The 12,668-nt window shown below is 43.2% G+C and overlaps 1 protein-coding gene across 5 annotated transcripts in view; it reads left to right on the top strand.

Annotated features, from left to right (window-relative positions):
* The first annotated feature begins 231 nt into the window (after positions 1-231).
* Positions 232-12,668, top strand: part of LOC119176466 (coiled-coil domain-containing protein 102A) — a 108,618-nt gene continuing 96,181 nt past the window's right edge. For 2 of the 5 annotated variants that reach the window (XM_037427755.2, XM_075877717.1), the window contains exons 1-2: positions 233-539; positions 1,657-1,825. In XM_037427755.2, the coding sequence (XP_037283652.1) occupies positions 1,692-1,825 (134 nt within the window). In that variant the 5' untranslated portion in view covers positions 233-539; positions 1,657-1,691. The other 3 variants (XM_037427758.2, XM_037427757.2, XM_037427756.2) reach the window with 3 other exon arrangements.

The following is a 12,668-nucleotide window of genomic DNA, read 5'->3' on the forward strand; positions in this document are numbered from 1 at the left end:
GTTGTGTCTATGTGCCTTCTCTTGTCCGTGTTCGTTGTCTGCGCTACCATCCATCATCATGCAACCATACCAACAAGCCCAAATCGCCACCCTCATTTATACCTACCAGTTTGCTGTTTGCCCGGCCAGCACGCCTACGCAGTTCTGGCTTAATGACTTGGCTGGGCTTGGCCAAAAGTGTTTTCTGGCTTGGCTTTTTGACAACTTTTTTCTAGCTTTAAAACCGGCTCTAAGCCGAGTTTCAGCCAAGCTTGTTTGGTGTGGGCAAGCCAGTGCGCTGGCCTGTTCGGTATTTCGGGCAATTTTATGTTCAAGGAGACTGAGTGTCTCACGGTGCAGCGTTGTCTGTTTCCACTCTGGCCGATGAACCATGTAGCTGTTCGTTTCTCTACAGTGTTTTTCTGTTTCTAAGTGAACCAATAATTACGCGTTCTTTAGCCCCCAAGGGAAAGCTCAGAGCGCTCGACTTTCACAATGCAGTTCGGCCACCCAAACAGGGAAGTTCTCTGAACCGAGCTTGTGTACATTGGAGGTGTTAGGTGTGTAACCTCTCCCAAAATGCTTAAAGCTACTCTAATTTGAAGGCAGGTTATGGGTGTTGCTTGTTATAATATTTGACGTTTTGGTGGCTGTTCACGGAGTTACTGTTCAGTGATTCACGGAATTACTCGCGTCTGCCACAGCTCGTTGAAATATCGCCTTTTTAAACTGTGAGTAATCATGCGTAATATCCCTATATAATATTTCGCGAAAGTCATAAGATTGTGATGTATAAAGTTAGGTTCGGTTGGACAAAAGCAGCGTTGAACAAAAAGTCAAGTACTCGTTCGTATGTGAGCAAAATGTCGACCGCATATGTGCGTTGTTTCTAAATTAAAAAAAAAAAAAAGTCATACGTGCAGTTCAGTGAAAAGCTGGTCTTGTTGGTACATCTGAACGTGGGGTGAACTAACATGCACTGCGCTCGTGTCAGCTTTCTTGTCCTGTCGTTGCGCAGTTCACTATAAGAGAGTCTAAATGTTACTTGCCGATCCCTGAACGAAATCATTATCGCAGCAGCTGCCTAATACTAGCCCTTATTACCGCTGCATATTAAGAAAAGCTGATCTGAGCTTTATTTCTTCCAGAGTAGAATGACATCATCAAGTTTTCAAGACATGGTCACTTTACATGCAGCCCCGCCGCGGTGGTCTAGTGGCTAAGGTACTCGGCTGTTGATCCGCAGGATGCGGGATCGAATCCCGGCTGCGGCGGCTGCATTTCCGATGGAGGCGGAAATGTTGTAGGCCCGTGTGCTCAGATTTGGGTGCACGTTAAACAACCCCAGGTGGTCGAAATTTCCGGGGCCCTCCACTACGGTGTCTCTCATAATCATATGGTGGTTTTGGGACGTTAAACCCCACATATCAATCAAATCAATCACTTTACATGCAGAGCAAGTGAGCACCTGCAACTATTCAAGATGCCAGGAAATGATTTTATTCCCACAAAAAGCTGCTTGAATATTTTAAGGCATGCATAATTTGCTCCATAGTGTTCAAAACGTTCTATGCCATGCATCTTGATATGCTGAGCTTAAATCATAAATTGACATTTCTTGCAACCTACGTGGATCGTGGATGCCTATAGTGCATGCAATGGTTCTTGGTGATGCAGGCAACAACTGGCCAGAGTGAATTCCAGATAAAACCATGTCATCACATGTGAAGCGGGATGCTTCATATCGCTCATATGATTCAGAGTGGGAAGCCAAAGAGGAGCTTCGGCTACGAGAATTGGAAGAAGCTCGAGCACGGGCAGCCCAGATGGAGAAAACCATGCGTTGGTGTGTAAAGTCTTTTTAACCACCTACACTAAGTTTGGCTTGTTCATTTAGCAGTTGGTAATTCATTGCAAGTAACGGTGTTACTTTTTTGGTAACTTTGTAACGCACTCATTACTAGTTCAGAACTGTAATGCATAAAAGTATACCGACATTAACATTTTTTGGTAGCCTGAAGTCTCATGCCTTTTTAGTTTAGTTGTGGATGTATTCATTAGGAAGTGAGGCAAGCTGTCCAATGACAGTTTTGAAATGTAGCTGTTGCACTGTTGCTTAAATTCTCGGCAAGTTATTGTTATTAGAAAGTTCTCCCTTCAGTACTCTAGTGCTCGTTATCACATTTATTTTCCAAAAGAAATGTGCTTCTTTACGTTGGCTACTGTGGGTATACGCTTCTACAGTTGCCGAGCTTTTTACCGAATGAGACTAACCTTGAACAGCTTCTTAAATGCTCCCAATTTTTTAGCAAAAATATCCAGAGTAAAGGGTGAAAATTTAAGTTGTGTTCAAATATTTTCCAGTGGGACTAAGCTGCCAAAGAATTCCTTTTACTATAGTAGTCTGTCTTGTTTCTGTAGGCACCATTAAAATTAAAAAGTAAATTTGTTCATAGTTCAGTGATTTTTTTCTATGTCGAGAGCACTGGTGATAAAATCACATTTTGTGCTTAAAGTCTCACACACATGTAAATGGCTTTACCGTGTGCTACAGAGTTATAAGTAAAGACTGGAATATAGCAAATGCCTATTTTGTTCCTTTTATTCCTATCGTGCCATATTGATATATGAGCATGAATTGGAGGTTAATAAAGGCTTTTATGGTGTTTTTATTGTGCCTATGAATGCCTGTTTTGGGTGTTTATGCCTAAATGTTCATAAGTGCCTAAATGAGCACTATCCTAGCCCAAATTTTGTTTTCTAGCGTGGTGTGAAACTGTTATTTATGTAAAAAAGGCAACATTGATATTTCCAAACGCTATAATGTTCAACGAAGACAAAGCTAACATGCTGCAAGCGATTGGAGGAGGAGCATGAGGAGTGCAGAAGACACTATTTCTGCAGCCCTAAGTAGAAGCACGCCTCAGCGTCTGCAGGGGAAGGAGGAGAGAGAATTAAGGATGGGGTAAGAAAATAAAAGTGACGCCTATGGCCGAGGATACGGCGACCGCCTTCTACAGACAGCTGTCCAGTGGCCCTGAAGGAACTGAAGAACCGCCCTGAAAACCTGGGCATTGCGGTGAGAAAGGAACAGCAGGTTTTTCTGGGAAGCCGCGGGTAGCTGGAGAACGAATGAAAAACCATGGAGGGCCACTCATGGAATGCTCTTGTATTGAATGGTGGTGAAGGTCGCCAAATCGTTATACTTTACAGATCGAAGCCTGAGACAGGCGTCGGCATGTTTACAATCAACAATGTATTTAGTATACATTAACCGTATGCTTGAATACGCTTGTTCCGTATGAAATTCCTTGTCATATGTCTTTAAGTGATAAACATGAAAACAAAATGCAGAACAGGGCTTCAGTGTTTGTCCTAAGCCATAACTCAAGAATGACAGCTGTAACAGTATGAAAAATTAACTAGGATGGGAATTACTATCATCACGTTGAATAAAACTGTGGTTAAAGCTGCTATGTCAAGCATTTCATGGTAAAACTCATTCGAAAATGAATGTACCTAAACAGTCCTCTTTGTGCAATGGTAATTAAGATTTTAAAATGTCGTAACAGATATAATTTTCTTATTAATTTGAATTTTGTTAGTTTTATGACAGAATGAAATGGCTTATAAAGAAAACAAAGTGTGTTGTGTCAATGAAAGCATGTTTTCTTCGACATTGTAACCCATATGCTGCAGCGCCTTCAGGTAAAAAATGTGATGTGCACGCGGATTTTTTTTTGTTTGCTTGTAATTCAGTTTTAAGAGTCCCACTTTAGGTGACATAAGAAGTTGTAGTTAGACACTAGAAGTTCTTGCGTGCCCAATGAAAAGCAATCTACCACGGTGATTTTTCTAATTGGTTCGCTAGGAGCCACCAAAGCATGATGCAAAGAGGCAAGCTTGAATCCCTTGCCTCTAGCTCCATGTAGCCTTCCTTCCCTGTTCCTTCCCTCCCTGTTTTCTTTGGTATCGGGGCTGAGTCACATGATGCATACGCACGAAGAACAACATGCGTAAGCAAGGTCACGCGCGCATGGCGTACCCCAGCCTACTTGTGCACGTACGCCATTGATATTGTGTCGTTCCGGCGTACTGCACGATGGTCCTACGCGATTAGACCTAGCATCCCTCTCTTCTGGGGTATCAGTGGTCTGGTTATTTGCTCCTGCACTGCCCTTCCCAACCACAATGAAACGAAAGAGACCCAGGAGAGTGTTTCATTTCATTTATTTTGCCCTTAAAGGCCCGAAGGCATTACATAAGGGGGGACAAGTAACAAGATAGGGTACAATGTTCAACAGGATAAGTAAATAAATAAATAAATGAATAAAAGCAAATAAGTTTACACAGGAGACAGGAATCAGAAATCACATGAACGAACTAGAACAAGATAAAAAAGAATACACAATGCTTTACATATGTTAAGCAATTGCAGAGCAAAACTAAGTACAATTCTAAAACGATTGGCGATAAACACGAAGTAGTTGAGATTATCAGGAGAGCGGCTTGAAAAAATGTTCGTTCAGTTTTGCGCGGAACGTTTCTCTGTTGGCGCATGAAGCGGAGTCATCCGGTAAGGCATTCCAGAGGGCTATTGCATTAGGAAAAAATGAGGTGATAAATGCTGTCGTCCGGCCATTTATGCGTGCAATGGGCCTGCTGTGATTTATGCGCGATGAAGTTCTGTGAGCAGATTGGAGCAACTGATGTCTTGAGTGTGGATGATAGTAGAAGCGGTGCAGAAGGCATAGACGAGTGATCAAGCGGCGGGATTCAAGAGTTGGAAGGGAAAGAGAGTGTTTTAGCTCGGTAACGCTGGTTTTGTGTGAGTATTGCGAAGATATGAAGCGAGCTGTGCGATTTTGGATGGACTCTAATTTAGTTGTTAGGTAGGTTTGTGAAGGATGCCAGATTGCTGAAGCATATTCAAGTTTAGGTCGTACGAAGGTGATGAAAGCTAGTTTTTTTACGTCGGAGGATGCGCACTTCAGGTTGCGTCGAAGGTAGCCGAGTGTACGGGATGCTGTAGAGCAGATGGAATCGATGTGGGTGATCCAGGATAGCGATGAAGTCAAGTGGACGCCAAGATATTTGTAGCATGATACGGAAGCTATGGGCACGGCGTTAATAGAATATATGTTGGCAAGTACGGCACGCTTACGGGTAAATGATAATGATTTGCACTTATCTATGTTTAGGGGCATGAGCCATTTATTGCACCATGAAGCAATTGAGCCGAGGTCGCGTTGTAGCTTATTAGCATCGGCAGGGCTATTGATGACGGTGTAGATGACGCAATCGTCAGCGAAAAGTCGGATATTAGATTTAATGTTAGCCGGCAAGTCATTAATGTAGATGGGGAACAGAAGGGGCGATAAACCGGCACCTTGCGGCACGCCGGATGTTACCTTAGCAAATGCTGATTGACAGTTATTAGCTGACGTGAACTGCATGCGTCCCATCAAAAAGTGCTTAATCCAGCTTAATAAATTCGGAGGAATACCAAGAGAAGTTAGCTTGCGAATCAGGTGATTGTGAGGTACGCGGTCGAAGGCTTTTGCAAAATCCAGAAAAATGGCGTCTGTCTGAAGGTTATTATCCATGGAATTAAGTAAGTCGTGCAGAAATTCGGCGAGCTGGGTATCACAGGAAAAATGTTTGCGAAAGCCGTGTTGAAGTGGGTGGAAGAAATTAATTGATTCAAGGTGGCTCATGAGACTAGATGCTATAATGTGCTCAAATAGTTTAGAACAAATGCACGTTAAAGAAATTGGACGGTGATTAGCTGGGATTGACCGGTTGCCTGACTTAAAGATCGGTATAACCTGAGCTTTTTTCCACTCGTCTGGAACGTTGCCCAGCTCTAAGGATTGCAAAAATATTAGAGAAAGTAATAGGCTAGAATAATGGACAGTGTTTTTCAAGAGCTTGGTGGTGATACAGTCACAGCCAGCCGATGAAGAAGATTTAATATTACGAATTAAGTTAGAAATTCCATCAAGATTTATGTCGAATGGGGAGAGTTCTCGAGGGGAACTGATTAATTGAATGTTGGACACTCGATGCACAATGCTAGACAACAAAACGAAAGACTACATACTGCGAATCGCTCAGGAAATGCATGCCTAAGTTCAATCGTTGGTACATTTCTGCTATCTTAAACAATATCATTTTTTGCTTCTTGCCGTAGATAGTCACCGATGTCGTTGTTTTGGGAAATTTCAATTCTTGTAGGAATTAAACTAAAAATCCGGCTTCTAAAGCCATCACATGTAACTATAGACACAACTTCAAAGGCCACTGTGATATTTCTGGGATCAGGTATACTTGTGCAAAGTGTTCTTGTTAAATTAGAATTTAAAGGGGCCCTACCAGACTTTTTCAGCATGGTCAAAAAACGCTGCCAATTGGTATTCGTGGCATCTGAGAACACACAAGCCAAACATTATTGTGCAGTACGTGGCTGGGAACTTACAATGAATTCTCAAAGTCAGCAAAAAATTGTTCTCTGCAAATGGTGCCATATACTCAGATGACTGCATCATATACCCAAGTTTACGGCCATTCACTGATTTGAGCATCGTGGGCTCCATAGTGCCCACCATGGTAGGCCACCATATGCCCACACTCATGATCACGCTGAAGGTAAAGCATGCATCAAAAATTAAAAAAAATGGCAGCATATCCACGGAGTGAATGATGGAGAGTCAGGCAAAGCATTCGTCCGTCCATGCGTCCGTCTGTGTGACCGTCCATGCGTCTGTTCGTGCGCCCGTCCCTGCGTTCGTTCATGCATCCGCCCCTGCGTCCGTTCATGCGTCCATCCATGCATCTGTCTGTGTGTTCGTTCGTCCATCTATTCAACACTCCAAGTCCCACCATCTCGCATCTTTTTATCATATATTCCCCATATAGAAGCACCGCCATTCAGTGGACATTCCAAGGACTAAACGAGAGGTGGCACACGCACACTTTCTTACGGCTTGCTCTTCGTGTCTACTTCCCACCTTCAACCACCTTGAGTTCATGGTATATACTAGTTCACTGTATTCATGGCACTGCAGCTCAATGCTCGCTAAACCTTTCTAAAACCAAGGAGGTTACGCCCAGCGAGTATAACGTAGCAACCTTTTCCTGTCAGATAGTGCTCAGTGTACATGCCAGTGGCTGCTAATGTGAAATGAGAGACAGGAGGATTCAGCTTTTAATTTCTTACGGCTTGAGCTTCGTATCTGCTTCCCCTCTTTAACCACCTCGAATTCATTCATGGTATATACTAGTTCATTGTGTTCATGGCCCTGCGCCTCAACGCTCGCTAAACCTTTCTAAAACTAAGGAGGTTACACCCAGCGGGTATAATGTAGCAACCCTTTGTCCGATAGTGCTCAATGTACATGCCAATGGCTGCTAATGGGGATCGCAGCGTGCGCATTGACTAAAAGCCGAATGCTCCTGTCTCTCATTCCCCATTAGCAGCCATTGGCATGTACATTGAGCACTATTTTTTATTGTTAAACAAGGCACAGAAGAAATCTCTCACCGGCACCACCTTGGAGGTCAAATGTTATACCTATTTCGGGTATGTGCCACTGGTGGTTACGTACTACGAGGGACGCACAAGCCACGCCATAAGGAGCTGCGCCCCTAAAAGTGCTCAAGGTCATGACGAACGTAACTTAACTTCATTCCTTCATGCCATCCTTCTCGACTTAGGTTCTAGCGCGTTCAAAGGGACGAGAGGAGAGAGCGATTACAGCATGCAACAAATCTGTAACTCCACTCGTACTGGACAGATACTGAAAATGTTTGTGGCTAGCAATACATGAAGCAATAAGCTCCTTTAGTTCAATAATTTGATGGTTACTTAAAAAAGTATTGCAGGGCTGCTTTAAAGGGCCAGTAAACAGGCTCCAAATTTTTTTTACACCCCCAAACAAGCTCGCTAATTCATACAGTCGACTGCAGTGATCACATTTTCTGACCTCACTTCCGTCTCCGCCCTCCAGCGTCACTGCCGTACTTTCAAAAAGCTGAAGACCCGTCGTATTGCCCCGAAATTTGGTAGGCTGGAAAATGTAACAACAGTCGTCAGCGTCGACGTGAGCCCGTTTGCTGACCTTGCCGCTACTATCAGGGCAATAGTGCGCGAAGAGCTACAGCGACAAGACATACTGGTCGACGACACCATTCATCATCCGCCTATCTGTTCATTCTACTACCCAGCACCTCCACCACTCTGTTACGTTTAGGAATGTGTTTATTCCGCTGTGGGGTACTGGTAGACTTGAAGGTGCCATGCACCAGAGGCCTGCTAGCCAAACGTCCTCTTCTCTTATCTGCCTGTTCCCGGCTACCCAGAGGCTCATACCCAAATCGCATATGCATTAACAATATTATAGCTTTATGCGCCGTGCAGACCCTCTATTTCAACAAACGATTCCTGCACCTCTTTCTATCTCACCAATCTCGTTCATATGCTCAGTGACGCAAGCTTGACCATGGGCAACTTGACGTACCACTGAGCTTGTTGATTGGGCCTTTGCTTTACAAAACAGCGTCTTAGCCCTGCGGTGATGCAGTTTTGGCCGCACAGTTCATGTGTTCGTTTTCCTGTGCTGCTCTCTGTGGTTTGCAGAGCCTGAGATTGCTGGGAAAAGCAGTATAGCCAGGACAAAATCCTCTGAGATAAAGAGGCGTCTCGCTTCTTTACCATTAGAAAAAGGGTGCTCCTTGAAACGCTTCCTCCCCATGCCGCTATGACACGAGCGCGTGGGAATGCCCTGCTCGGTCGTTGGCTGCATGCCGATGATGTATAGTTCATGTCGTGTCACGTTGCCATAGTGGGCTGAGTCATGACGTGCTGCACCTTTCTTTTCCCTGTGGCTGAGAAGGGTGGTACGGCTGCACAAAAATTTTAAACCAGATGAAACGGATGTTCTAACCCCTGTAACTTTCTTATTATAGCACGCATTCGCAAAATGCTTGCGGCAGCATGTTCTCATAACAAAAGTGTGCATATTTCTCTTCATAACAATTTTTGGACCTCGGGGTTGTTTACTGGCTCTTCAGGTAACATTGTTTGGACTTAAGTTTTACGTGAAACACAAATGTGACCTTTATAATATTGTTACTGTGCGTTTTTACAGCAAAGACACTCTGGCCTTCGAGTAATGGCAGAAGTGATGCGCATTGCTTTATTTCAGTGACAGTAACTACAACGTGTCCTTATTTTTGTAAGTAACGTAGGGCAGTAACACGTTATTTGTTGTCAGCGTACCGAGAAACATACTTTTTTTTTCTGTAACACCTACAACACTCATTCAGTATACCGTGAGGGCCTAAAAGCATTGCAGGAGGGAGTGGTTACAGTTGTTACAAAGTAAACTTGTGAAGTGCTTCATAAAAAACTCAGCGCCTGGCTTATCACACACTGTGGCTTATCAGCCACACCCAGCAATGGAGACAGTTTGCGCAGCTGCCGTGCTGAGCCTGCTCACCATGTGAACCGAGTGCAAGCAACGAAACTGGAGAGAGGCAAAACTTGTAGGGGATAGCATTTCAGCTCCAATAAAAGGCGAAGGATGCAGTCTTCTTTTAGTTAATGTGCATGCTGCAAATCTTGATTGTTCAACTATGCACAAGAGAAATCACTAGAGAATAACTTATTCGAAGGTTGCAGCTTCGGCCCTTGCTAGCGACAAGTCATCTTTTTGTCCACTGCTCTTTCTTCACACTTACATTACAATAGATGGATAGATTATAACATTTATTTGGGTCCAGAAGAATCTTCACCCCGTTGTGTAGGGGCAGGACTATGGGCTGCTTCCAAGTTGGGGACAGGAAGGCCTAGCCTCATCGCTACATCGTAAGCCTTCTGGAACGCCCAAAGTTGGTCAAACTAGTTGTGGCTCTTGAGAAAGGAACGAAATTCTTCCTCCACCAATCCATGGTCCATGTGGTGCTGTAAAGAGCGGCACTCCCAGAGCATGTGCCTAAAATTGCTTACCACCCCACAATTGGGACATAGAGAGGAGACGTCCATGTACCTTACTTCTAATAACATCCTCTATACTTTCCTTGGCATCATTATCTGTTAGTTATCATTAATATTGCATCTAACAAAGAAAATGAGCCCTTAAATTAATAATTATTTTCTTCACTCTGTTCGAGCGTCTCGTTCTGGCAGGCTTGGGGCCTTCAGGTAATATGTGAGGGCTTATTGGTCAGTTGTAAGATCATGTGCTACGTGACACGAACAGGCACAAAAAGAGTGTTCCACGCACACCATAATGGCCACTGGCGGCGCTGATTGATGCTCCCACGTTTAAATGACATTGTAAAATGGATGGAGGGTTTACTGCCGCCTTAGCTCAGTGGTGAAGCATGGGACATGTCATTCAAAGGCCGCATGTTCGGTCCCTGCTGGCGGCAAGTTATCTTTTCGTCCAGGTCTTACAATTACTTCTAGTAACATCTCTTATACTTTTGTTGTGATGATTCTCTTTTAGTTCTCATTAATATTGCATGTAACAAAGAAAATGAGTACTTATATTTACCCTTATTAAGTTGCTTATGTTATGCTACTCGTGCAGATTGACCAATATGTTTCATTTTAGTATTCATCACAACGAATATGTTTTAGTGTATGCTCATGCTGTTCTTTTTTAGTTATGTTGCTTCGGCGACGACTGATTGTGCAGTGGTCAGGCGCATGCTAGTGCCTTTAGCCCTGATTTTTGGTTTTCTGTAAGAAAACTAACAATTGTGTGAATAGAAAGAAATGACGTGACATGCATGGCTTGGAACAGTACCACAGCTTAGAACAGTACCACGCCAATATGAGACATGTAGTACCTATGTTTTTTGTTTTTAATACTTGGCGCTAGTTATCTGAAACACCCCGTATAGTGAAATCCTACAGCAACTACGCTTGTAGCATTTTGCTGCAAGTGTGGTCATTGGGATGATTGTCATGCATGGCCATTAATCTTAATATCAGCATAGTCCAGTCATTCTCAAAGCACGTAGTAGATATTATCTTCGTAACTGTAGTGTGCATGTGCGAATCGGATTATGTAGAAAGTACTTCTTTTGTTCTGTGAAAGTGTAACATTGCCACCGGAAGCAAACAGGTGCTAGGTGTTTGCCTACTTACTTCACAACTTTTGTGTTGTGAATGAAAGGGGCAACCCCTCTACTGTGCAGTGAGAGTCTGTGCAGGTGTGTGTTTTCTTTTGTCATTTAGAGTCTGTGCAGGTGTGTGTTTTCTTTTGTCATTTAGAGTCTGTGCAGGTGTGTGTTTTTTTTTGTCATTTTACGCCAGGTACTCTATGGAGAACAGAAGTTTGGGGTAGGGGTTCGTGCCTCGTATGCAACCCCCTGGCTAACCCCTAACTTTGAAACTTTTTCAACATTTGGGATGCTGAGGGCTGTGGTCAAAAAGCCTCTAATTGGCTTGACTGGGACCGCGGCCCCTTACAAAGGGGTGGCATAGACAACATTTTTATTGCAATGAAAATGTACAAATTGAGGAAGCAGTTTTAGTGACACTTTTTAACTTTTCCGCTTGAGGCAAGTATAAAAGAAAAAATGCAAGCTTGCTCAAAAGGTATTAATATTTGTTCTATTCTAATGAACTTTTTAAAAGCTAAACTAAAGAAATCTGAATATTTGGGTGATAAAACAGACCCACACATATGTGTGGGCTGGTATTTTGTTCCTGTGATCGGCTGCAGCGAGGAGTACACTCAGAACGGCTAATAGAAAAAAAGTACATCTTCAGTGCTACGCGTGGAATATTTTAAACAATTGTTTGCCACTCAGAGGGACATTGTGTCACTTGCACTTTCGACAACGTGTGCTTGCGCATGATGTGTGACCTAAAAACCTACTGTCATGTGCTGATGTCAAGCTAGGCATAGATGACCAATGGTTACATAACTAAGGTCGCTTGTCTGTGCCAGCAAATTTTTTTTTTGCTCCTGGAGCCTTCTCGATGGATTGATTTTATGTAACATTTTTGTTTTGCAGTTTTCTGTTGTTTCCCGCTTTGGTGATGTTCAGAATTCCTCAGTGATCTGATGCAGCCTCTGATCAGGGTCATACTGAAGCTGCATGATCTTTGGCGGGCTTCCTTGCAAAGATTTCAATATCTGGACTTGAGGCACACAGTTGTTCTGTCAGCAGCGCTTATAGAATGATTGCAATAATTAGCCTGAGAAACGTGGAAAATGATTCTCGACATCGGCTCATTAGGGACTCCAGGCAGGTAAAGCTATGTAGCCAAATGTTCATTCTTCCAAACAGCAGTACCTTTACTTTAGCTAGCAGGAGCTGGCAGGAGATGGCAGGAGATGGCCACTTGACCAAGTTTGCTTGGAGGAAAACTGCTCAGCAATTTCTTATTCTTACTGCAGTTTTCATCTGGCACTTGGCTCAAACTGCAAATTTGAAACTCTGTAAATTTGTCTTTGTTTTAGCCGCTTAATTCTGATAGAATATATAAAAGTTCTAAGCATTTTTTCCATGTGATCTTCATTTTCTGGCGTGAGAATTTTTGTATGTTAAAAAAAGTAAATTCTGCACTCACAATTGCGATTCCCGAAGTTCATTAAGTTTATCAATTTTAGCCTGCACTGTGACTCATATTCCCTGCAAAATGATCGGCGCAATTTTGAATCTATGCA

The sequence above is a fragment of the Rhipicephalus microplus genome, chromosome X (assembly GCF_043290135.1).
Source record: "Rhipicephalus microplus isolate Deutch F79 chromosome X, USDA_Rmic, whole genome shotgun sequence".
NCBI classification, from domain to species: Eukaryota; Metazoa; Arthropoda; class Arachnida; order Ixodida; family Ixodidae; genus Rhipicephalus; species Rhipicephalus microplus.